The 27,506-nt window shown below is 40.3% G+C and overlaps 2 protein-coding genes across 2 annotated transcripts in view; one reads left to right on the forward strand and one right to left on the reverse strand.

Annotated features, from left to right (window-relative positions):
• LOC105303664 overlaps positions 1–14,894 on the reverse strand; it is an 87,053-nt gene extending 72,159 nt beyond the window's left edge. Inside the window, 1 exon segment of the mRNA XM_023521695.1 lies at positions 14,793–14,894. Within this exon segment, the coding sequence (XP_023377463.1) occupies positions 14,793–14,855 (63 nt within the window). The 5' untranslated portion in view covers positions 14,856–14,894.
• A 138-nt stretch (positions 14,895–15,032) lies between these two features.
• Positions 15,033–27,506, forward strand: part of LOC105303693 (short transient receptor potential channel 2-like) — a 33,805-nt gene continuing 21,331 nt past the window's right edge. The window contains 7 exon segments of the mRNA XM_011377459.2: positions 15,033–15,567; positions 19,341–19,514; positions 21,055–21,196; positions 22,007–22,162; positions 23,234–23,412; positions 26,630–26,715; positions 26,963–27,135. Coding sequence (XP_011375761.1) covers positions 19,470–19,514; positions 21,055–21,196; positions 22,007–22,162; positions 23,234–23,412; positions 26,630–26,715; positions 26,963–27,135 — 781 coding nt within the window. The 5' untranslated portion in view covers positions 15,033–15,567; positions 19,341–19,469.

Genomic DNA, 27,506 nt, shown 5'->3' on the forward strand with positions numbered 1-27,506 from the left:
GCTAGCTCCTGAGCACAACCAGGCTGGCTGCCTCTGTCTTGTGGGGACAGATACTGTGGTCTGCTGGGAGATTAGGATAACAAGTGAAGTACAAAGGTTCACAGGCAACCGATATTTGTAGCTCCCCATTATCTCATTCGCATGCTTCTTTAACTCCTTAGTCTTAGCAAGAATTCAAGGCCAATAAATCAAAGTGGAACTACCTCATTTTTCATCCTCAGAAATCAGCTTGGAATCATGCAGACACTGGATATGCTTAGCCAACCTGTCAGACCTAACATGGACAGCACACTTTGGTCAGCTAAATGAAAGTAGATACTGGCTATAATAATCACTGTGACTGCTGTCTGCCTTCCACCCGCCCCCCATCCCCACCCCTACCATCAAAAGAAAGCACATCCTCCAAGCCCGCTGAGTTGCAAAGCTTTTTAAATGAAACTTTTCAAATATATACAAAAGTAGAAGAAATTGGTTAATGACCTCTCTTCCATTCAACAATTATCAAATTTGCTTCTTTGGTTCTTCGTTATTTCTCAGACTGGCTTCCTCCCTACTTGGTCCTCTCCTCTCACTCTTTCCTATACGCACTCCAACTTCCCGTATACTCTACACTTTTCTACCCATCCTTAAAGACCCAACCCAGATTTCACCTCCTCCAGAAACCTTTCCAGAACAGAGCTATCCTTTCCATGAACTACTAAAGCCTTTATAGTTTTGACTACTTATGTGCTGATCACATCTATCCACCTATGAAATCTTCTTTGAATGTTTCATTGCCACACCTCTTTAGTTCAGACTTTATCCTTTTTCCTAGACTACTATAGTGACTTCAAAAAGTGATCTCCCTGACTCTAACCTTGCCATAATAGATTCATTACATAGGAGTAGCCACAGTAATCTTTATCTGACACACATCTGACTGCATCAGCCTGCTACAAACTCTGATAACTTTATACTGCCTTTGGTTTAAAGTCTAAACTCCTTTGCATGACATGCAAGGTTCTTCACATTCTGGTTCAGCCAGCTATTTATCTCACTACTCTGCATCAAATGGCTTATACTCTAGCCACACTGAACTGCCTACCATTGTAACATGCTCTTCCCTTTTATTCCTCAATGCTTTGGCTGCTACTGTCTTCTCTCCCTAGAACTCTTTCCTCATCTTTACTATCTAGTTCATTTCTATTCACTTGTTAAGATGCAGCTCTAATATCAGTCAACTCCTCTGTGAGACACTCTCCAACTTTATTCATTCACACATCTATTCCACAACTATTAACTGACCATCTGTTAAGCTCTAGACTGGGGATACAATAATAACGGCTTCACACTCAAGGATCTTAAAGTCTGGTAAATCTCAGGTAGACTAATTCCTTTCCTCCTCTGTTCTCCAGCAGAAATTTGCAATTTGCACATACCGTCAAAGTCACATTGATTATTTTTATAATTGTTTCTGAAGCTACTTTAATCATCTTGAGGCTAAGGGTTTTGTTTGTTTTTTGGTGAGAAATACTTTTATTTATCTTTTTATTTTTCAATTACAGTTGACATTCAATATTATAAAGGAGTTTTTTTTAAAAGCTTTTCTGAGGTATAGCATCCATTTTAGGTGAACAATTTAATGACTGTTCGTATATTTACAGAGTTGTGCAATCATCTTATTTTAAATCATTTCCATCACTCTAAAAAGAGACCTAATGCTCATTTTGCCAATTTCCCATTCCCATTCCCAGACCTAGGCAACCACAAACCTACATCTCTATAGATCTGCCTTTTCTGGATCTTTCATATAGTCATAAAACATGTGGTCTTTTTTGACTGGATTCTTTCACATAGCATAGTATTTTTCAAGGATCATCCAAGTTACGGTATGTATCAGTAGTTCACCCCTTTTTTTGTCAAGTAACATTTCACTGTATAGATATATATTTTATTTATCCATTTATCAGTTGATAGACATTTGGGTTGTTTCTACTTTGGGCTATTATGAATAATACTGCTATGATCATTTGTGTATAAGTTTTCACATAGAACTATGTTTTTACTTCTCAAATATATAGCTAGGGGTGGAATTATTGCATCACATGGTAACTCTATGCCTACCCTTTTGCCAAACTGTTTTCCGCAGCCACTGTACCATTTTAACATTTCCTCTAGTGTATGAGGGTTCCAATTTCTCCACATTCTCGACACTTGTTGTTATATATCTTTTTGATTATTGCATCATAGTGGGTATAAAGTGGGATCTCCTTATGGTTGTGATTTGCTTTTCTCTGAGGGCTAATGATGTTCAACATCTTTTCTTGTGCTCATTGTCCATTGGTGGCTTTTTTTTTTTTTTTTTTTTGGAGTAAAAGTCTATTCAGATCGTTTGTCCATTTTTAATTGGGTTATTTATCTTTTTCTTGTTGAGTTGTAAGAGTTCTTTATATATTCAAAATACAAGACCCTCATCAGCTATTTTCCCCCATTTAGCAATCCTACTGAGTGTGAAGTGGTCCACGGATCATGTGAATCTTATTTACTTTTGTGTTTCAAAGAACTAGTACATAATTTGGCACACTGTATGTGTTCCATAAATGTTAGATGGATGTTCAGTAACATAATGTTAAGTGCTTTGAAGACAAGAATAATACCTTACTCATTTAGTATTCCCCTCATGCTTCACACCTACCACTAGACACAAAGCACATGCTTTAAATGAGCAGAGACCGAGCAATTCTCTCTTGAACAAATAATGGGGATGATACTGCAAAAACACCCAGAGAAACTGGAAAAGCCACCTGAAACCAAGAGAACTTATCTGTATTTCAGCTACTATCAATTACCCATGAGACAGCTGTTCTCTAAGAATAAGAAGCAACTTCTGTATAAACCATTCTTACAGTGGCCCACACTCAGAAGTAGCTATTAAAATGTTCCATAGCTTAGAACACTAGCTCTCACTCCACTCCTTTAGCCAGTGGGAGAGAACAGAATCAGTATCATTCCTAGCAGTGAATGATACTTTGGCTCTGCTTTAAGTGCCCTTTCTTTTCTTTAAGGAACTCAGAACTTGATCCAAAGAGAACAGACAGGTTGGCATCTGGACCACATCAGAGATGTAGAGCTGACAAAAGTACTCCAGCCTTTGTGGCTACTAAGTTAGAAAGTGACTCTTCTTCATAAGAGAAATACTAACATGAAACCCTATGTGATCATTAACAACAATAAATACTTTCCAAACTTAACACAGCATACAACTAGGACCAAAGGAAGCTTTGGAGAATGAAGATCACAGCTGGTTGTACCAAAAGGCCTAGGTCAGTGGAGAAGGAAATGTCTCTACCATCTCTTCCTTTCTTTTACTCAAATTACAAACTTAATCCAGGCCCTTCAACCTCATGCCTTTCTTGCCAGGCGCTTGTCACCCAAGTTCAAAACCTTCTGGTGTCTCAATGCTGCCTTTAAAAGTAAAAAACTCCTTGGTAGGCTTCACGATACCCTCCATGAGAGTATTGAAAGTGAGCTCTTGTGACCCCACCGGGCCTCTTTAATTCTATCTCCATTTCTGTCCCCAGTCTGATTTTTCTAAACTGCAAATCTGATTCATGTCACTCATCTAGGTGCTTAAAGCTCTTCCATAGCTAATCATCTACTACACATAAAAATCCAGACTCCTTAGCACAGAATATAAGGCCTTACATGATCTCACCTATTTTGTGGGGACAGATACTGTGGTCTACTGGGAGATTAAGATAACAAGCGAAGTCCAAAAGTTCATGGGCTACTCTGATGCTCCAGTAATTCTAAACTGCACCCAGTTCCCCGACAGTGCCATTCTTGCCCTCTCACCTCCCACCTTGCACAAGCTGTCCCTCCCACCCAGAGGATCCTTCCCTTCTTTCTTTAGCTGGTTACTTTCTAGTCATCTTTCACACCAGCTAAAGTACCACTTCTTCTGGAGAACCTTTCCTGATCCATGCCCACCATTTTCTGTGCTCCCAGAAATCTCTGTGCTTCTCTGTATTACAACAGTTTGTATATCTGCTTATTTGACTAACTCTTCCACTAAACTATGAGCAGCCTATGTCTTCATTATCTTTCACAGATAAAACAGTGCCTTGGTAAATGCTCAGTGTATGTTTGATGAATGAATAAGTAAACACACAGAATTCTCCCCCCATACACATGAGACTGGCATAACAAATAACTTTATTACTATTTTAAGCTGACAACATTGCGACTCAGATTGCCTTACTGACTTATCTCAAGTAACTGTATGGTAGGTAGATCGAGGATAAAAGACCAGACCTTCAGAGGTGCAGACCAATGTCCTGAGCTCTAAGCTCATCTGTCCAACTGCCTAATTAACACTACCACTTATATGTTTAAATAGCCAACTCAAACTTAATATAGAATTTTCCAAAAAGAATTTTCCACATTTCCTCCTTCCCACTCAAAAAATTTCTCTCTTGATCATTCTTTTTTCAATACATTTTACCATCAACCACAGTGTTGCCAATTTATCAAGTCAAAGCAAAACAAATGAAAAACCTGAAAGTCAAGCTTGATTATTTTCTTTCCCTTACATCCCATATCCAATCCAACAGCAAGTCCTGTAGGCTCTTCAAAACATATTCTAAGTTCATCTATTTTTCTCAATTGTCTCTGCTGCCACTCCCCACTTGCCCCCAACTCCAACACTATCATTTCTTACCTGGACTACTGCAAGTTTCCTAACTGCTCTCCTTGAATGCCCTCCTACAATCCACTCTCCCTCAAAGCAGCCAGAAAGATCTTTTTAAAAAATGCAAATCAGCTCACTTCACTTCCATTTTTAAACCATCCAAAATCTTTTCATCATACTATCGATAAAATTCAACATGTTTAGCATCATCTACAAGGCCTTACAGATTTGAGTCTGCCAAACTCCCTGATCTCATAGGGTACTACTTTTTCCTTGCTCACTCTGATTCACTCACATTGGCCTTTTTGGCCCCAAGACATGCTTAACTCATTCCCATCAACTTGAACTTGCTTCTCCCTCCACTTACACAGTCTGCTTCCAGATCTTCAATTGTTAGGCCTTTATTATTCAGGTTTTGGATCAAACATCACCTCCTGGGAGGCTTTCCATAACAATGCTACTTAAAGTATCATCTCTCCTCTAGTCATTTTCTATCACATCAACCTAGTGTTTTCAGAGCACTTATCACCATTTGGAGTTATCTTGTTTGTTACTTATTTGTTATCTGCATTCCCCTATTAGAAAGTAAACTTCACAAGAGCAAGGACCTTGGATGTCTTGCTCATTGCTGAGTTACTGGGACCTAGAAAAATGTCTGACATATTTAAGTCACAAGTATTTAAAGGAAGAATGAATAAACAATACAGATTACATACTTAATAAATGCTTGATGAATGTGTGAGTGAATGAATTAGGGAGAGAAATAGAAAGGGCAAAAAAATAAATGGAAGCACAGCTTTTTAATATTTTTATAGCTGCTCACTTTTCTCTACCCTCACTGCCCTTGCTCTTGCTAAGATCCTCATCATCTCTCTTTACTACTACAGTACCCTCAACTAATTTCTTCTCTTTTCCCCAACCTGATCCATGCGCCCCCTTGCAAAATAACTGCAAAACTTGATCATCCTGAGACACTGATCTGAACATGGTACAAACCCAAGCTTCTTAGCACATTGTTAAAAAGGCCTCTTCTACCTTATTACTCACTTCCATCCCCTACATTTAACCTATACTCCAGTTTTACAGAATATCCCATGCTGTTTGATGCCTCCAAGATATATTTTCATTTTTCTGAACCACTCTTCCTTACCTCACAGACTATCTACTGAACTCAAAGAATCCTCAAGAACCAATTGAAGCATTTTCTCTAAGTCTTTAAAGATTCCCCCAAGCAGAATTAATCTCTCCCTCCTTTGTGTCACCACAGTACATAGCACACACTTATACTATACTACAATTATTTGTTTCCATGTCTGTCTTCCCCTATGTGACTATCAGCCCCGAGAGCAGGAGCCATGTCTTAATCTTTGCGTCTCCAGCACAGTATCTGGCATATATAAGCACTCGATAATTAATGACTGAAGGAATGAATAAACATATCTTAACTCCTCAACCTGGCTTTCAAAGTCAACCTCATGTTGGCCCCAATCCATGTTTCTAGATTTAGCACTTAGTCCTCTCTTACTTGCTGATTCCCAAACACATCCTCTTTCTCACATTTACTTAGGGCCTTTATTCCTATGCTCTCTCTAGTAAAATTTAAATCTGTCTGTTAAGGTCCAGCTCAGATGGCTCCCTGTCGATGAAGTCTTCCCTGATCATACCAATGAGAAGGAATTTACTTCCCCTGATAGCACTTTTTCTACTAATAAGGTATTTGATACTTTTATAATTATAGACACTTCCTTTCCAAATGGACTACCTGTCCTATTTTTCTAATAGAAATGTAAGCTCCATGGAGGCAAGAAACATGATTTAGCATCTTTTCTCTCAATTCGAGTACCCAACATAGTGCTTTGCACAAAGTAAGTAGTTACCAATATATGTTTTATTAGTAGAGAATGGTATGCTTAAGGATTAGAGATTTCATGCCTTTATTCCTTCACATATGTGCTTTTACCTTGGCATAAACTGGCCTCCTATCCATATGGTAAACTTTTACCCCTCCTTTAAGGATCAGCCCAATGTCACATCCTCTCTGAAGTCTTCCCTAACTCTCCCAAATACACTTAAGCACTCCTTCTTCCCTGTATCTGTGGACCTCACACATAACTACTCATCACACTATACTGTCATTATCACTTGATGGGTTCCTCTCTTCACTAGACCATGAACTCTTTTGGGGCAGAGATAGTCTCTTTATCCTGTGTGAATTCCCAAGACCAAATAAAATATCTGGCATAATTAAATGCTCAATAAATATACAGTGAATTTTGAAAATGGTGAGTCCATGTTATACAGTACACCAGCAACAGAGCTCATGGAGTCAGGTCGCCAGGTTCAAACCCAAGTTATGCAACCTTGAATAAATTACTTAGTTGTGTCTCAGTTTTCCTCATCTGGAAAATGAAAATATAGTATGAAAACAGAATTAAAAGAGCTAATGCATGTAAACTGCTTAGCATAGTGCTTGGCACATAGTAGACACTAAAAAAGTTAGCTATTATTATCATTGGAACAGAAGGAGGCACTAAATAACAGACTCAAGAAGAGGTTAGGTTCAATTCTATGGGAAATGGGGAGTAAAATATCACTGGAGTCCTCTTAAGAAACAGAAACATTCAGTTATTGAGAACACCCCACTGTAAGAGGGGAAGGACAGAAGGAACACAAACATTGGCAGGGCTTATGCTCTCTGCTTCCAGCTTTCTGCTTCTTCCTTCCCCAGTTTCTCCCTAGTTGCCCAGGGCCAAAACTCTGCATCCCCTTGGGAAAGCTGCACTTTAGAAGGAACTAATGAGTTTATGTTTACCTACAGGTTTTCCTCTGAGGAGCAAGGAGATAACAAATGACTTTGAGAAGGGAAAACACAAAGAATTAAAGTAGAGATGAGGAATGACACCAGATGGATTATCCTGGGTCAGCTTTCATGGAGTAAGCTTTCAGGCAAATAACCCCAGGTAGACTGAGCCTACACTCCCCAGAGGCATTCTCTGGCAGCCCCCATGCCTTTCCATGGGTCAAAGATGCAAAAGAAGCAGGATCTGGGAAAAGGTACAAAGACTAAACACTTGAAGCTACAGAAATAAGAATTCTAACCCAATTTGAAGAATACTGCAACAGAGGTAGTCAAAGAAGGAATAGACTTACCATAGAATAAGCTCCTTATCATTGGAGGGGTTTAAACAAAAGCAAGTGATCACTTGCTAGGGATGTTCGACATGGGTGGATGGACTAGATTTAAGATTCAAGTTCAATAAACATTTGAATATGCTAGCTACTATAAGAGATTAGGTGCTGGGAACACAGAGATGAAAAATGGTATCATTCTGTACCTTCACAGAGTTCACTGCCTAATGGGGAAGACCCCCAAACAATACAACATGGTAAGTGCTGACAGATATCTACACAGAGCGCTGTGGGGGCAGAAAGCAAGGCCTCAGATTCTACGCTTATGACTCTCTGGTAAGAAGCAATATGACATTATTTAAAAACAAAAATGCTTCATAAGCTGTTTATAAGCAAATATTGTCAGGTACTATTGTGTTATTGCCAGAGCAAACAGTAGGTATCTCGGTTAACACTTTCAATTTAGTCAACACTTTCTTGAGCAGAATCCATACCTACAAGCATTTTCATTTGTTCAATAAATATATTGATGTCTGCTATGTGCCAAGCACTAAGAAATGTACAGAGATGAGAAAGACAGTGCACTCAAGGAGTTAGAACATTCTTCTTCATCTCTTCTTCCTCTCTCTCTTACCCACCTTTATTGACTAGATGATATCTTAAATTCCTTCTGGAAGTAGATAAGTTATTAAGTCATCAGTTTATACAAAAAGTGGCTTAAAAAGCAAGAGTGAGTTGGGGATGGAAGGTGTAATGGGAAAACAAATGGGAAAGACTGTCTGCAGACAGAGTGCCCTCCAGAGCGTGAGGCTGACTGCATAAAAAGTTACGGAATCTGAGGTCATGTGTAGGCTTTTTTGTCCACAACTTCCCTATCATCATTTTTTTTTTCTTCTCTCATCCCAGTATTATTAGCACAGAGTATTAACAATAATTACACCTTCATTCATTCAGTCATTCACTAGTATTTACTAAGTACCTGACAGGAATCATAGGAAACACAAGGAAGAGTAAAACCCTGGGATCCAGGACTTTTAAAGCTCTAAGAGACCTCCAGAAGGTCATCTAGTCCAAACCTATCATTTCACAGATAACGAACTGAGGCACAGAGAGGTTGGAATCTTTCACGAGTTCATATCTTCACACATTTACTGAATCACACTGTAAGCCAGGCACCAGGGATATAGGGCTTTCAAGGAGAACATTCTTGTGGGAGAGACAATTAGCATGACCCCAGTCAAATCACTCTGCAAACAAAGTTCCACACTTATACAGTAGAAATGTCTAGTGTAGGGCATGGAAAGCATATAGTACTCATATTGCTCAGAATGATTAAGAGCACAGATACTAAAGTCATCCTGGATTTGAACCCCAGCTCTGTCACTTACCTGGCAGTATGACATTGGGCAAATTACTTAAATTATCTATGCCTCAGTTTCCACATCTGTAGAATGGGGATAACCATAAAAGTAACTACCTTGTATGGCTGTGATACTAAAATGCATATAAAACACTTGGCAAAGGACCTGGCACAGAGTTAAGTACTCCATAATTTCACCTTCAGCATTCTCCTGCTGAGCTCTGTCCTCAGAATCCTTTTCAACACAGCCTTCTAAGTATCTACTATCATTTGGCTATCTCTGAGATAAAACAAATCTGCTACTCCTAGTCTAGAACCTGGGTCTATTGTTTACTACCCTGGTTCTTCTTCCCAGTACACTACGATACTACTCATTTTACATGCCTTAAAAAAATCCAAAGATAAATGGTCAGATATCAAAAATTAAATTTCAGTCACACATGCCTAAATTCCTCAATAAGGTCTTGGCTTTGACTGAGAATCCCTAGAGAAGAAAATCCCTGGAAACAAGAAACATTTATCAAATGTCTACAGGGAGAGACCCACAGGAGGATAAACAAACAAAAACAAAGCAGTGTTTACAACTTTGAAGAAGCAAGGGATAGGAGCTTCCACAGCCTGTCTGCTGGGGATTTACCAATCTAGCCGGGAAAAGGAGATAAGACATGAGTTGCCATTTTCTCTTTGATTTACCCACAGTACCTACTTCACTATCACAGCACCTGTGACACATTTTTCTACTCATTTATCTACCTATGCTAGTCTGTGAACTCCTCATTCATCTTGGTATTGTCAGGCACAGCACAATGCCTGGCATGCAGCAGGTGTGTCGAAAAGTCTGACAAATTAATAAATGAGCACAGAGAAAAACCATAAAAGGAAGAGAAAGAAGATATCGGTGCAGATCAAAATAGTTCTAGAAGTCGAGAGCGCCTTGAGCTAGAACCTTAAAGTACAGGTGGGATTTGGAAAGGCACAGAGGGAAAGGAAAGGTATTCTAGGCAGACAGGACAGCACCGACAAAGACCCTGGCAGTAATCAGAAGCATAGCACACAGTATGTTAGAGCCAGAAAGAGCTTTAGATGTGATTTAGTCCAATAGTTCAATCCTTATAGGGATGTAGTAAACATTCAATCAAAAAGCATGTACTGCTGAGCAGAGGAGCTGGCATATAACGAACATTCACTAAATAGTAGTTATTATTACAACTCAAAAGTAATAATTATCAAACCATATTAGGTGCCTGCTATAAGCCAGGCACCATGCTGAGTGAAGGGACAATAATGAGCAAAACAGACTTGGACTCTGCTTTCTCATGCAGCCAACAGTCTAATAGGGAAGACAGATGACAAAGTAATGTTTGTAGGGCTGGACTAGGTGAAGTTCAGGGCAGCTGAAGGAATATAAAGTAGGGTTATTCAACCAGTGAGCACTTAGAGAAAGCTCCTTGATTTTTCAAAGTGTGACGTGTAGATACCCAGTGTCCTTTGAGTCTCTTCAAGGACCACAGGCTTCCAAGTGAGATTTTGTTTGAATAAAGAGTTTTGTGACTAAAGGTTTAAAAACCATCAATCTAGTCTAATCTCCTAACAGGAATAAAACAGGGCTCAGAAGAGGTAAATCATGCACCTGAGACAAAAATACCTCAAGTTAGTCGCAGGATGGGATACCTGCTTTGAACTTGAGCTGGAAACTATTCATTAATCTGTATATCACATCATTTTGGCAGATGAACAAGCACTGAGAATAGACACATCCAGAATTCACAGGCACTGGCCAGGCGGACAGGCTGGCCCTGATTGGACACTGAAGTGCTTTTCTACTTAGGTTCCAAGCCAGCTCTCTCTGTGCAAAGATGATGCCTCCAGTTCCTCTCAGGTGTTGGCCAGCTACCCCTTCAAGGAGCAACTCACTAGAGTAGGTCTGCTTCTGGGTCTCCTAGCTGGTATGCAGGCTTTATCCTACTAATATCCCCAAGCACTCAGTGGTTTAGCAAGCTGAGAGAAAGAACTGAGCTAACCAGTTATCACAGCCTGTTTAATACCCAGCCTGAGCTGGCTAGACCCATCTTTCATAACCCTAACTACTACTGGGCTAATTACTCCTCGTGACCAGGGATTCAGTAGAATCAAATTATCAGTAAATTAAAAACAAGCATAGAAAAACCAATATTCCTTTAGTTAACCCCCACTTTGAACCTCTCAGGAATGAAATGCTGCTTCATGTTTTAGAGATGGGACTTTTGTATATAAAGATAGGGTAGTTTACCTTGGTAAGATTAGCCTGCAGTTTAGGTCTTTAAACTGAGAGGAAGCAAACATTTTGGAATTTATAAATATGGGTTTAAATCTTAATGATACCAGTTAGTAGTTGCAAGATCCTCAGCATGTCTCAAATATTTTGAACCTCAACTTCCTTGATTGTAAATAGAGAATACTAATTAAACCTACTTCACAAATGTGAGAATCAAAATGCTCTTCTGAACACAGTCACTTATCACTGTATCAATTTTCACGAGATCATTAAGACCATAGAGTTTTAAATTACCTACCCGCAGAGTAAAATAATGGAGTAAGAAATGGAACCAAGGTGCTTAGTATGGGCTAAGTTCAGTACAGCATAGGCAGACTTAGGTTGCAATCTGCACTTCCTCACTCATAAACTGTGGAATCCTAGGCAAGTTATTTAACTTCTCCAGCTTCAGTCTCCTCCTCTATAAAATGTGGTTAACACCATCTAACTTACAGGGCTGCTGTTAGTAATAAATGAGATAATGTATGTAAAGAGCTTTACACAGGGCCTGGTTTATGGTAAGGGCTCAATAAACAGTAGCCTTTGTTACTGGTAGCTCTTTTCCTAAGCCTTCTTTTCTACCCACCTCTCCTAAACAGGAAAAGTAGTTAGCAAAGCCTAAATTACCTCAACTACTAAAGAAAGTAATAATGGACAAGACAAAAGAAGAGGAAAGGAACATGAATGAACTGATGGCTGCTCTTCCAAATTATTTATCATACTAACGGCATCTGATACTGAAAAACATAGGTATAACATCCTGAAGAACCACAGCATGCACAATCTTTCCAAAGGAGTGGCAAAGAGCACCAACTGCATTTGGGCTAGGCTATCCATTACCCTTTTATTATCTGGGCTCCATAGTACAGTCTATACCAAGCAGAAAGTGCTACAGAAAGGCAACTCTGATGCCACATGCAAATCACTGCTTCTCTGTAAACCTAACCTTTAATTTTCCATCTCAAACCCATCTCTATTATAGAGATTTCACTGACTCCCCCTAGTTAACTCAAGTGCTTGTCTCTTATGCCCCACTGAATTTGTTACACACTTCCATTACAGTAATTATCTAGTATTGTAAAGGGCCATTTGCATCTCTTCACTATCTCTAAGTTGATAAAGATCCTGTCTTACCCATCTTTGAATTTCCAGTGCATAATACACAGTAGACCCCATAATTACAAATTAAAGGATGGGTTTCATCTTCTCTTTCACTAGTTAAACAACTGGGAGACATTAGTAGGAACTCGAACACAAATTAAGTTCTGCCAGACTGGACCCATTTTTTTTTTTTTTGGTGGGGGGATGGGGGGAGGTTTGTTCATTTGCTTGCTTGAAGGGTTGACTAACTGTACCTGCTTTCCAGAGTTATTTCTTAAACACACAAAGAAAAGGATAGAACCAGTCCATAAAGAATTTCCAGACAACAGATTATATGCTTTCTCTATAAATGAAATAAGTAACAAGTTTCCTAGGATGAATGCCAGTGGTTACATAAAAAGTTGACTTCTAGGCATGATACTCGGGAGGTATAATATGCTACTAGAAGCTTTTAAATTCTTAAAACAATTAGGGAAGGAAAGCTAAGAAGCAAAAATCAAAAAAAATGTTACATCAAAACTAAGTTCTTTTCTCTTCTGCCAAAATTTTTGCTCTTTATCTCAATGAACCCTGATATATGTAACTAAAATCAGGCTCCTTCAAAAGAGAGCCCATGACTAACACACCATATACAATAACTTCAATATAGTATTTACCTTTTTCAAGGCACTTTCAAATATATCTCACTGAACTGCAGCCAACCGTAATCACAGAAACTTAAAGCTAAAAGGAGCCTTGGAGGTCATTTCCACAACCACTCCACCTCACCAACAGAGTGGTACCCAAACATCTCTAGTGATTAGGAGATATGAGTCTAAAATGCTTCTTTAAAACTTCCCCCTGCTCTGACTACCTGTCAGGTTTTCAGTTTCTTCTTGCCCCCACTTAATGATCCCAATCAGGTAAACCCAATCCTCCACCAAGTCATCTACCACCAAGCAACAGTTTTTGCTTTTCAAGTCCGTTTTTCTGGGCCTCATCCCCAATCCTCCCCACCCATCCCAGACCCCAACGCACAGCCAGGGCCTCTAAGATTCTAATCTCTCAGACATCCGATTGGTCCCATTCCTGATAATCAATTCCCTTCCTCCTATTCCTCCATGCTGTTCATATGCTGTCGTGTGCAAGACCACAAGCACTCCTAGCTGTGAATGTACCTTTGGCCTCAGAATCTTTTCCCTTTCCTTTTTCACTTTCTCTCTCGGCTTCTCAGCATTGTCCCTTCATTCCCTTCAAACTCAATTTCTCCTCCTTCCTGATTCCTTCAAGGACCACTGGTAATTGACTACACCGGATGTTAAATGCCTATTAGATAGGTAAAGGGGATATACACTCTCTCAAGAAGCTCACCCTTTGGGAAATCATAAGTCTAGAAGGAAAGAAATAATCATTTATCCTTTAAGACTTAGCTCCTCTGGCAAGCCTTCCCTAGTCCAAATTGAATTGGTCCTCTCTTCTCAGGCCACTATCACATTACACCACTGATGCAATGACTATTCTTCTTGTGTGTCTCCCACCAATAGACTGTGGTCTCTTCAGTGGGAGGGTCTCCTGTGTCCCTAGCACTGAGCCCAGGATTCAGCACAAAAGTGATACCTAATGTTTCTTAAATGAGTGAATGGATGAATTCCGGTAAACAATTATTCATTCATCCATTCGTTCTTTCATTCGCTGACCGAAACTTTACTGAATATACATTATGTACAAAGTAATGTAAGAATAAAACAACTCTTACATAAAATGTAAGATAAATAAAGGTAATGATAAATAAAACAGGTCTTACATAAAAATAACTCAGTTTCGATACTAGATTACCGCTCTTCCCCGGTTCGCATCCCGTATACCCACTACAAACCTAATCAGAGTCCTCTCCCCTAGTGAAAACCCGATCTTCCCTTGCCTAAGTCCACGCCCCTCCAACTCCAGCTACCTTCTCAGTCCTTTAGTCCTACCATAGGGCCCCCAGGTAATAATTTTAAGTCATGACACCCGCACCCCTCTGACTTCTCTCCCTGTCCTCCATCTCCACCCTTTAGGTTACTGCAAGTCTTCTATCCCCATGACCGTCTCCGAGTCCCCGAGTTCAGGGTACCTGAGCACCCTCTCCGCGCACCCGCCTTCCAGTTCGCTCTTTCCCTCTCTGGATCCCGTCTCACCTAGGAACCCGACTCCAGATACCTCCGCTCCCCTCCCAATCCTTAAGTTTCAGGCTGAGTCTCTCCTCGACTCTCAACTCCTACCTCATCCAGCTCCCGTTCCCCAGCAGCACCTCCTCCAACCTCCATCTCCACCACTGCCGCCATCTTCACAGCTCTCCCACTCCGTGCCCTCCCCGTGCGAGCCAGCTGCTTCCGCCGCTCAAGTGCTCCAAGCCAATCGCGGCACAGGCTCAGGCAGAGGGGGCGGGACATCAACACAGGCGGAGACCTGGCGGGGACTAAGAGACCGTCTACCTGCTACTCACTTAAAGGTCGAGGAGGGACGGTTCCCATGCCCTTCCAAGCTTCGGCAGGGGAGAGTTCTTGGAAGATGAGAAGTTGGGCTTGTCTTGTTTTCAAGTGCAAATATTTCCCCCATTCTCCCCTTTGGAGAACCGGAGAAGAGTCCCTAAACCATCAACTTTTGAGACGCTCCCTCACTCTAGGGTTCAAAGAGTGAGGCGTGCAGTCTAAGGACTATATTTCCCAGAACGCATTGAATCTGACCTGGAAGTTTTAATTCTGCTCTCTCGCCAGGAGATTTCTATACAGAAAACGCACAAGTGTATATTACTGGCCACAGCACCTGCCTTCTTGCCTTGGTGGGAGTCATATTTCAGAAATAGCGACTTCTTGAGGCCCCGGGACGAATTCCCAGGCTTCGAGAAGCGGAAGAGTAGCGCTCCGGGTCAGAAGGCGGAGGTCAAGGGCCGAATTGGCGGGAGAATGAGTTTGTGATCCAAGATCTGAGGCTGCGGTGGCTCTTCGAGGTTCATTGTCCCTGGTGAGGGGCGTTGGAGGGTTCTTGATGGGGAAGGTAATGACCAAAAGGGAGGAGGGGTGGCACCAAGAAAGTGGACAGAATAGTACGTTCCAAAGAACCGCGGAAGTAGTCGCGCAGCTTAGGCTTCAGAAGTTGAGAGCTGGAGTCTTGGCATCCAAATTGCTGCTTAGGCTCTCACGTCTCCCGATCTACTTCACACATCTCGGTACTCTTTCCTACCTCACATACTGCGTCCCCAGTCTCTACCTTTTCCCCCATCCTATACACCTTATTCACTGTGCTGCACCCCAATTTATTTGTACATCTGGAGCAGAGACCTCGCAAGCCTGCGGCTCCTGCTTTCACGCCTTCTAGGCGTCCCCGTTGGATCTATTGGATGAACAGGGCTAGGATGACCTGTGAGCTCACAAAAGTACTAGAATGCCAGTCAACTGTATTTGGGGCTGTCAGGAAGTTACAGAGTAATACTTAACACCATCTACAGCCATCTTACTTTCTTAAAATGAGAATTATTTTTATTATGTGAAACAATATAGAGTATTATGAACACCGTATACCCATCACCCCAAATTGATTATTGAAATGATCTATTTGCTTCCTCATTTTTTAAAAAGATGAAATACTGGTAAAAAATAGAGCTTATCTGTGTCTTCTCCTCTTAGACCAATTACTCTTTCATCCTCCCAGAAGCAACTATTATAATTAGTTGCGTATTCTCCCAGTCCATTGAAAAATGTTATGTGTATTCACAAACTATAAGTATTGTATTGTTTCACTTTGTTTTATAATGAATATATGTGCTATTTTCTATGTATCTATAATTAATTATCTTTTGAGGGCCGTCCATGTTTATGTATATTTACATCTAATTATTCTTTTAACTGTTATTTAGTAGTCCATTGTATGATATATAACATTTCATTTATCCATTCTTCAACTAATGGACATTAGAGTTTTATGGTTCTTGCTATTTGAAACATTGCATGTGTCTTTTTCTGCACATGTGAGTCCCTCTAGAACTGCATTCTTCAAATAAGTTAACTACTAGCCACATTTCGCTATTCTTGAAATGTAGCTGATCAGAATTAAGTTGTGCGGGAGTGTTTATGAGAGGGCCCATTTCCCCATATTATTGCCAATTCTTTACATTGTAGACTTTAAACATTTTTTCAGTCTCAGAGGAAGATGTATTTGTAATTTCCTTACTACCAGGGAGGCTGAGGATTTTTTATATGGGTTTTTGGTCATTCAGATTTCATCTTAAGTGAACCGTATGTTTATATCTTCTCTCCAGTTTTCTATTGGACTGCTCATCCTCTTCTTACTGATTTATAGTACTTAAAAATATACATTCTGAATACTATCCAAGTTTATATGTTATGAATTTCTTCTTTTAGTCATTTGTATTTCAACCTTGTTCATATTACCTTAAATCATTTTTCATGTTTCTGTCTTTGATTCATTTGAATATAATTTTTAAAATACGTTATGAGGTAGGGATCTACTTTTATTTTTCTTGACATCGTGAACCAGTTTTCTGAGCACCATTTAATCATCTTTTTTTCTGACAGAATCATGATTCTGCTCTATCTTACAATTAACTTAACGGGTTGCAAATTCCCATTTATATGAATCTTTCCGGAATCTATGTGCTTGTTTCTGTAGACAGTACATTTTAATTATTGTGACTTTGCAATTTTTTTAAAGGAGGTTATCCTCACTGCTTTGAACTTTTTAGAATTGTCTTAGCAACTTGTGTCGCTTTATTGTTTGATGACTTTGTCATGTTTGCCAGAAACTTATACTGAAATTCTGATTGGATTTCTATTGACTTAATAAACTACTATTTTCACTGGCTATTTATTTATGCCTACTGTATTTCAGCACCTCTCTGAGGTGTGGGAGATGATGAACATGACAAAAATCCATATCCTCTAAGTACTCACTTCTTAGTGGGGAGACTCACAGGGTAAACAAGCCATTGCCAAAAAACAAGAACAACAGTATATACTAGGGCAAGAAGGTTAGAAAGTGCTTAATCCTTGGAGAACTACAAGCAATTTGATAGAAAGTAATCTTGAGGAGCAAGATTGTATGTGTCCTATTCACCACTGAATATGTAGCACCTAGTACTATGCCTGGTACCTACTAGACAACCCCCAAAATATTAACTAACTGAAATATCCAAGGTTGACAGCTTCAAGGTCTCTAAGCCTAGAGTGTAGTTTTGGGGCTGGCTAGGTCAGACATCAGTATGTTAGTGATGAGAGATGGCGGAGTTTTCACATCAAATCACAAATGTGTACTGGGAGTTTCTTCAAAACAGAGAGCATATCTTACTTATTTTTATATTTCTAATATCTAGAAGAGAATAGGAAAAACTCGTGAATGTTCAGTGAGCTTCTATAGTGGGAATAATCAGCTCTAATTACTCTGGAGGCATAGAGAAATGACTCAGGACTCATCCTGCATTCTTTTCTTTTTGGAGCCTTTGCAGCATATTGAATGTGACCTGTGAGGAATGTTTGAGCTTTAGATAACATTCACTAAGAGTTTGTTGCAGCAGTCTACCCTATTCTGAGCACTCCATGAATGCTGGCTCTCTGGGGCTCAATTTTTATGGTCATTCATTTAGCAGACATTTGCTAATCTAGAACTATATATTTATCCCTCTTACACTGAAAATACAGAAATGAATCAGACATGAAGCCAGTCCTCCAAGAGCATATAATTGGTCAAGGGACATAAGACATATACCCAGATAATTCTAATACAGAATGGAGAGGATGGAGCTATCATCTTGAGATGGTTGAACAGAGTAGAGTTGACAGTTAAGCATCAAAGATGCATTTGATTTGACAAGTGGGAAATGGAAAGCATTCCAAGCAAAGCAATGGCATGAGCAAAGTCTTGGAGTTGGGGAAAAAATTGGGGGATGGGAAGGAAGCAAGAAGACCATTATGGCTAGGAGTATGTCATGGGCCATATTTAGGCGTCAGGTGGGTAACAAATGACTAAAATGGGCAAGGTATAAATATTGGAGAGAGATCCATATATAGACATTCAGGAATCATCTGGCCAACAATTTGTTGAAGCTAGATGATGGATGCATGAGAGTTCATTTACTAATATGTATATTTTTGCATATATTTAAAATATTCCATAAAAAGTTTACCAAAATACAAAGTACAAATACCCATATGCACTTTTAACATTAAATTAATAAACAAAACATTGATAGGTAAAATACATCCTCTGAGATGAAGCAGGAAATGTAGAGATCTACATTGTAGATGTTTGAGGGGCTGAGCTGAATTAATATTCATTATGAACCTACCATGTAGCTAGGAATTAGCATACATCAGGAAGCAAGTGAATAATTCTAGTAGAGGAGTAACTAAATGAAAAGCTAATTTAGGAAGATTTTATGGGAAGAAAAAAAGGGACTTGTATCATATATTTAGTTGAACATTTGTTGCACATCTTTGCTATGTGCCAGATTCTAGGGATATGAAGAAGAATGACTTAAGGCACAATCCATGCCCTTAGGAGCTCACCTCCATATAAATCCAACATTGATATATTAACATATCTTTTGTACTTGCTGCTTATTGCCCTACAGTTGCATTCTAGTTGTTTGAGGTTTGTTGGAATCTCATCAGCTGGTCCAGATCTGGTCCCTGCCCACCATCCCTACCCAAGCCCATTATGGTCATCAAAAAAAGTCTGACTGACTGCTGCGAATAACTCCTATTACCAGAGAAACAGCCATAACTAGTTTATTTTTCTTTTGTTCTCTTCTTTAGGACTAACATGAGGATTCATTCTCTTCTGGAAGCCTACGAGACCAAAACAGGCACTGCCAAAGTGGTGACAGAAGAAATCTCAGGAGAAAGCATTTTTGCCTTGTACTTGGGACAGCTGCTAAGCCCACCATGGCTCCTGTGAAGATCAGCCACGTGGTATCTTATTCCTCTCAGGTATATTAATTAGCAGGTATGATTTTTTTTCTTGGTGACAGAAAGGAGTGAAAAAAATAGGAGACTTGGCTCCACTTTCAGGTAACTCCCAATCTAACAAAAGAGACATTGTCCCTTCTTTGAGAGTCCAGAGTTGAAAGGAGAAACACAGCTTTTGCCCTCAGGCTGTTCCCAAAAAAACGATGCAGGACACATAAGAGAAATGTTCCCAGGAATTAAAGGTAAAGAAGGAAACAACCTCAGAATTCCACTCATAGTTTTGTGGGAGCTGGCAAAGCTATAGGACCAAAGTCTGTTCTGAGGTTCCCAGAAGCACAGTTTAGTCACTGTGTCATTGAGAACAGGCCAGGACACTCAAGGTCATCTCTGACCTGTGAGAATATCACCACCAGCAGCAAAGGTGATTTCAGCCTCCTCCCTAAAAGTCCACTTTCAGGAAATGCTGATAATCCCAATTATTAACACTAATCCATTGTTGTGATCCCTAAGGACTTCCCACCCTTTCCTCTTCTGTGTATCCCTATCCATTTACCCCCTCTTCCGCCTCTCCCCATTATCCAAAAAAAAAAAAAAGTTACCCTTATCCTCCTTACCTACATGGTCAGCCTAAATTATTTTCTTCATAGTCTCAGCCTATGTTCTCTTACAAAATGTCAGAGAACATTAGCTGTCATCTAATATTATGGTTTTCAAACTGTACTATGTGGGGAACCGCTTCTAGAAATTGAAGGAAGATAGGACAAGTATGTCTCTAGGCTCCCCCAACCTGTGCTTTAACCAGAGACCTGCTTTCGTTTATTGAAAACACACACACATACACTTTATTATTAGACTTCAGTTAAAAGGAAGGATTTTGTTGCTAAAACAAAAAACAAGATTGAAAGCCACAAGTCTAGTCTCCCCCCTTTACTTATGGATGCAGAAATTTAGATCCAAAGAGAGAAAGTAGTTTGTTCAACGCCTTTCCACCAAAAAATATCTGACCTTCTGTTAGAACTGAGAAATTTCTATCTCAGTATTGCTGTTATATCCTTTGAACAAATTATTTCTAACTATCAGTTGTAAACTTAGAATCAAAATCTTTGCCTTTCATACATCATAGGGTTACTTTGGAGATAAATAAATGTCTGCGAAAACACCTTATAAATGAAAAGAAATAATATAGTGTGGTGGTTAAGAGCTCTGGATTCAGAAATCTGGAAGTCGTGGCTGTGATTGGTTACTTGGCCTTGTGACCTTGGGGAAGTTTCTGAACCTAAGCTTCAATTTATTGATCTGTTAACTGAGAAGCAATAACAGTAACCACCTAAAGTTGTCCTGATAATTAAGTGAAGTACTCTGGTAAATGAAGGAGAAGTAAATGGGGTCTGTAAATCCCTTACACATGGTAGCTGCATTCCTATGGACTCCCATCTAGTGCCTTTCCTATCATGTTAGGATGCCTGGAAAGATTTGGGAGTGTAGGGGTCTCTCATTCATGGGCACCCTTTTCTCCCTTGGGTTCAGTGGGGTTCCTGATTTTCTCCTCTCTCTGACTTAGGATCCCAAGTATCCTGTGGAGAACTTGCTGAACCCAGACAGTCAGAAAGGACCCTGGCTCAGCTGCCCTCAGGACAAGAGTGGGCAACTGAAAGCAGAACTACAGCTGGAAAGGGCAGTGCCCATTAGCTACATCGATGTGGGTGAGTGAGTTCTCTGGGGCTTAGGAACCTCTGCAGGAGAACATAGGAGTAACATTCTCCTCCAAATGCCCCTCCAATATGTCTCGATTCAGTCTGGCTGAGCAGCCTTAGTGGCAGCCTTCCCCTACCATGTTTGAAGGGGAAACGTGGCCCTTGTCCTCAGAGCAGGTATGCGGTATTGGCAAACTTAGGATTCCATTCATGTAGAATTCAGTACAAATGGCATTCTTTGAATTATACAAGATACCTGCCCTGCTTTGATCTCATTGGTCTGGGTGAAGCCTTCGGACATTGACATAATTATAAATGCCAACAAATAGAATCTATATATACCTCTGAATATCAGTGTCAGAAGGATGCTGGGGATAAACTGCAGGCTAATCGGGAAGACTGCAGGAGTTTATGAGTTGAGAAGCTTAGCCTTAGAATTCTCAGGACTAGAGAGCTACCAGAGACCACTGGTCTCCACTCTGTCAGGACAGAGAGCGGTCAGGCTCCCTAGTAAGAATTTAAGAGAGAGAGAGTTTGGCATTGCCCGCCAGCACCAGAGGACAGGAGAGCAGCAAGTCTCTTCAGTCAGGGGAAGGTTTCTGGCTGGAAGGAACATGGCGAACCTTCACATTGTCATTTAGTGGGCTGAGGTCTCATCCCACTTTAGTTACTGGCTCACCATTGTGCTTGACCTTTCTGGGCTTCCAATTAGCTCTAGAATGGAGGAATGTCCTCTTCCTATCTGATTCCCTTGTGTACAATCAGAGGAGCCCCTGTCATTCCATCACCCTTATCCTTCTCTCAACCTTTTGCCCCCAGGTAACTGTGGCTGTGCTTTCCTGCAAATTGATGTGGGCCGTTCTTCCTGGTCCCTGGACAGACCTTTTGTCACCTTGCTCCCTGCAACCATGCTAATGTCCTTAGCTGATTCAAAGCAGGGAAAAAACCGCTCGGGGGTCCGCATGTTTAAAGATGGTAAGGTGGGCAAAAGCACAAATGAGAAAGAGATTGAGGGAGAGAGATTATGAGAAGGAGAGCTGCAGTACTCTAGAGGGCTTTAGGAGCTGGCAGGTGGGAGGGAGCCTATACAGGGGTTTAGTTATATCTGTTGTGGGGACAGGGTAGTTAATGTTAGTATGTGACTTCTCCATGATGAGAATACATGATAGCTGGGGATAGTTATGAACTATGATTTATATTTACACATAACATGTGATTGTGATTTTGTGAAGCCTGATGTAGAACCCACATTTGTGATTAGTGTGTTTGTGTTTGTATAAGTGTAAGTGTGAATATATGTGTTAGTCTTGGATGAATGTTTACATAAGTGATAGAAGACTATATGATGGTCATAGTTATGTAGCATATAGTGTTTCCTGAGTTATGGTCTATGCAAATCTCTGTGTTCACTAGAAATTGCAGAAGAAGCATAGGATCTGATTGCTGGCCTCGAGGGACTTAGGATTTGTCTGCGTTTAAATTGGAGGTGTTTGTAAAGTGAAGGAAAAGTGATATGGGAGGGGCATACAAGGTGGAAAAGATGAAGTACTGCTAAACAGTGCTGGGAATTGAAGGTGAGAAAGATTTGTAGTACTAGTTTGTGATAATGTGCGTGAATGTGCAGGACATGTAGTGCCATGAGGGAGGCCAATGTCTCATGGTCCAGGAAGGGTTGATGTAGCTCAGCTAATCCATTGGGCAAGTGGACATCCCAGACCCCAACACTACAAGTATCTGCTGTAAAAATGAGACATTGATAAGGCCTCTGGAGAGGTGAAGAATAGGGATGTACTCACACTGGGAACAGTATGGAATTGTGACAGAGAGGAATGATGGTGTGAAGGCAAGGCACTGGGTCTAATAGGGCCCCGACTGGCCTGCTGAGCACCAAGGCCGGAAAGGTCAGTTACTGATAACCTCCATTCTTCTTTTGTTGGTTACTCTACATAGTCCCTGTCTTTTCTTCTCCCCGTCAGTATTGGCTTTCTCTTCCTTTCTCCCACCCATTCATGTATTTCCTCCCCATCATATTTTCTTTTCCTCGAGATGATTTCCTGGCTCCAGCTTCAGGTGAGTCATGGGATCGACTTCGCCTAACCTGCTCCCAACCCTTCACACGTTATCAATCCTTCGGCCTGGCCTTCCTGCGTGTGCGTTCCTCTCTGGACTCCCCAGATGACCCTGTGATAGATCCCTCAGCCCCTGTGAGCTCTGGGCTGAGCCAGGTATGTACAAGGGTGGAGCAAGGACTTAATATTTCCCCATCCTTTTCAGTTTCTTGTTAGGAAATTGGTGCTTGATTAAGGAATAGACACATGCACACATACAATCGAACACAAACATGAACGGGCTTGCTGCCCTTACGGGTAGGAGTGAACTCTTTCCCTTTCATATATGGAAGATTCAATCAAATGAGCCTTCAATATCATGTGCACGAAGCTGTTGAACTATTTGTTTTTTAGTCACATCAAAATTCTTCTTGGATTCAAACTTAATCTCATACTTTGTTCTTAGGTTCTTAGTGGGCTCTAGCTTTCTTCAGACTTTTCCTTCCAGCACCTGAAAGTCCAAGGGTTCATTTACAGTCCCTCTGTCAGTTGTTCCCTGACCCACCTGCCTAGCAAAGCCAGTTATATTCTTAGATAGCTGCTCTGCAATTTCGTGTGTTCCCCTGCTTTCTCTCCCTGCATAACACACAAATACTCCTAAGAGATGTAAAGGTTTCTGGCTATGTGTATGTATCTGGTCGATTTATCCCCACTTTTCTTAGCCAGTTTTCTAGTTATTTTTTCTTCCTAAGCCTATTCTGACTTCTACTTTCTTGTCAGTGGTGTCTCCATTTATCTTTCCAAGCCAGTACCCTCCACCATAATTCACTGTCAAACAGATACGAAGATATAATCACACAATCCTAGAGTCATAGAATTCTAGAGATGAAAAAAATACCTAAAGATCATCAAACCCTATCCACCTCATTTTACATCTCAGATAGGGAAACTTACTTATTCGAATTCACACAGAGTCACAAAAGAGTAGGGACTAGAAATCAGGTCTCCTGTCATTACACCACAGTGCTTCCTCTGAACACTGTACATTTTTAGAAACATGACATAACCAAAAGAATTTCAGTCCCTAGGAGTGAGCCTCACAGGCGTCACTCCTGTTGAGGTTACTGAGAAAAAGAAGAGACTAGATTAGACATTGGAAAAAGAAAACAGAGCAGACAGAGGAGTAGATGCTTTTGTAATTCAGCCTTGAAGAGACCCAGATAGCTGAGACAAGTAGAACTTGGTCTGAGATTTATTCTTCCATTGTGGAAAGGGCTGAAAAATGCAAAAGGACGCGTGGAAGCAGTTCAGCGTGCTTCTCCAGATCTCCAGGTCCCCCTATCGCACTGCTGGTAGCTGACATGAATGGACCTAGAGCCCTGTGGCGCTGGCTATTCAATAAAATGGAAACTGTGAGATTAGGAACCTGTTTTTCTTGTTCCATAATGTATTCCTAGCAGCTAGAACAAAATAGGCTTTGAATATACATGTTCATTATATAAATGACCTTTCAAAGGGGAATTGTAGATAGGATCACCATAACATTTATCGTCCAAACTGAGACACTTTGAGAGCAAAAAAGAGTGCTATTAAAAATTATACTGAGAAAAAAATTATACTGAGACAACAGACATAAGCACGACTGTCCCAGGCAAACCAAAACATATGGTCTCTGTAATTATAGGATAAATAAGGACTTCGTGGAGTCTTTACCATTTTGGCCATCTAAATTACTCTGCACCTTTAGGACCATGGTGGGATCAAGAAGGAAGGGAGTCAGCAACTCCAGAGCAATAACATCAGAAAGGCATTGAATATCAACAGCCGAATGAAACATGTTGCAGGTACCTCAAACCACAGGGAAAGGAGATCCTGAAACATTTCAACAAGAGAGGGTTAATACATGGAAACAAATTGATGGCACTCAATTTTATAATTTAGGATGTCTAAAATGCCATAGGCTTTTTTTCTAATGTATCATTCTAATAGTAAATTACAGTGAAAGCAAAATATAAGGGCTTTTAACCTTGTGAAAATAGGGTCTTTTATGATCATCAGTTTTCTAGGATGGAAACAGAAGCATAGAGAAGTTTACTGAGAGGTCCCAGGTCACACTGCTCAGTTAATTCTTGGAGTGGATTTGAACCCAGGATACCTGACTTGACTTAGCCTGTGCTCAGGAGCTCATTTCCTAATGATTAATCTCAGTTAGAGTTGGTTAAATAACCATCTCTACACACTCAGCCAGTTACCCTTTCTAGTAGTATTCACTCTAAAATTTATAAGAAAAGGTAAAGAAAAAATAAAAACCCTGATAAAGTAAGCAAAATATTTCAAAATTAATGCTAAGTCCAAGATGAGATCGTAATGGCAATTAAAAAATTTTAAACAGTGAATATGAATAAAAATACTACTTCTCAAACTTACAGAATAAGGCCAAAGTCATGCTTTATGAGAAAGCATGACTTTTACCTTTAAGAGAATCTCAGAGCTAAAAAATTAAAGAAAAAATTTTTTAATTATTTCTAAATTTGAGGAAGCAAAGGAAATTTGAAAAAATAAAAAAGGAAATAGCCACAGATGGGCTGACACAGATAAATTGAATGCTGACAAAGAATTAAGAAGACTAGCATTCCACATAAATAAAACCTATATAGAAATGATCTATTGTGTGATTATTGCACATAGATATTTCTGGAATTAGAAGCAGAGAGGTTTGTAAATGCCTGTGAGTTAGGTATAGTGGCTAATGCTGGAAAGAGACATGTGATATGTATATTCGCATATGTACTTAACACGTCTCTTTTTATAGATGGCTAGAAATGGTAGCTAAAAGTGATAGGTTTTTAGCTGCAGGTGAACAAAATTATTCTCATAAATCATACTGGAAATTAAACAATATTTAGAAAAGAAAAATGATAAAAATGTCCCCAAATAGTTCAAAATAGACCTATTTTTGACTATAAAGAAATTCATGTGTATAATTTGTTTCTCTCACATAGGTGTATAAAGAGAAATGAGTGATTTGAGTTTTGTACCTACACGAATCAATTTTATATATGCACAAATTTATGTACATGCTTTCAGAAGTTTGCACATATCAGTCCCATAGCCCTGTTTTTCCCAGTAGCATGTATTCTGTTATCCTAGAGTCTTTCAGGATCATGACAAAACCCTTAGCATTGGGGAATTAAGTATACACAATCACTGAACCTCACATCTTAGAGCTGGAAGAGAGTGTGCACACACAAATCAAGGTGCTCGGAACAAGCTGTAGCAGATACACTCACCCACTAAGCTGAAGTCCTCAGGTTTGTGAGAATCCGTGGCACTAGGTGACAGTGTCCCCTGGTGGTGAATGTCTATAATTCATATTTCTCCATTTTCTTCTCAGGGCCCTTCTGATACTCCTGAGTCTGGTCCCAGCCCCTGGATGGCTAATCCTTCCATCCGGAGGACATTCTTCCCAGATCCCCAAACGTACGTAGCTGCCAGCTGGAATGGAAGTCTCCCAGCCCCTTCTCAGTTCATTTTCCTGCAAAAGAAAGGCTACCAAGTTGCTCACAGGCACACAAGCCCCACCTGGGTTCTCTCAATTAATCACATGCTCTGGCCCTAACCCTATCTGTATATCAAACTAGCTTTCTTGGTTAGATGCCACTGACTTGGGTGAGCAGGATGGAGTCTCTGTTCTGAATGAAACTAAGTACTCTCCATCTCCCTGCAGGAGTACCAAAGAAATTTCAGAGCTTAGGAATATCCTAAAGCAGCTGCAGCCAGGGACTTTGGGGCGTTCAGCCTGCATGGTGCTTTCCGCTGCCCGCAGGGTGCCTCCAGCCAGCGTGACAAGCCCAAAAAACAACCCTGCAGAACCAGGTCCCAGTCATCCAGACAGCACAGGTGAGGCCCCATGACCTACCTTTGATTCCTTGCTCTCCCTGGCACCATCCTTCCTCCTTGAATCTGCCTCTGCTATATGAGGTGACTCACAAATAGGACTTCATGTGGGTAAAAAAGACAATTGTCAGTGTCATGTTACCAGAAGAGAACTCAAACATCGTATAATAATTGAAAGAGCACTGGCCCAGGAATCCTTATCTCTTTGGGCCTCAACTCCCTCATCTTCAAAGTGAAAGAGTTAAATCAAATAGTATTTAGGCCTCTTGTGATCATCTCAGAAGGACAATTCAGTCAGGGTGGTAGTGTATGGAGCTTATTGGAGAAATAAAGTAGGGACATGGTGTGGTTTTATCACAGAGGAAGAAAGGATT

Source organism: Pteropus vampyrus, unplaced genomic scaffold (genome assembly GCF_000151845.1).
Source record: "Pteropus vampyrus isolate Shadow unplaced genomic scaffold, Pvam_2.0 Scaffold311, whole genome shotgun sequence".
Taxonomy (NCBI): Eukaryota; Metazoa; Chordata; class Mammalia; order Chiroptera; family Pteropodidae; genus Pteropus; species Pteropus vampyrus.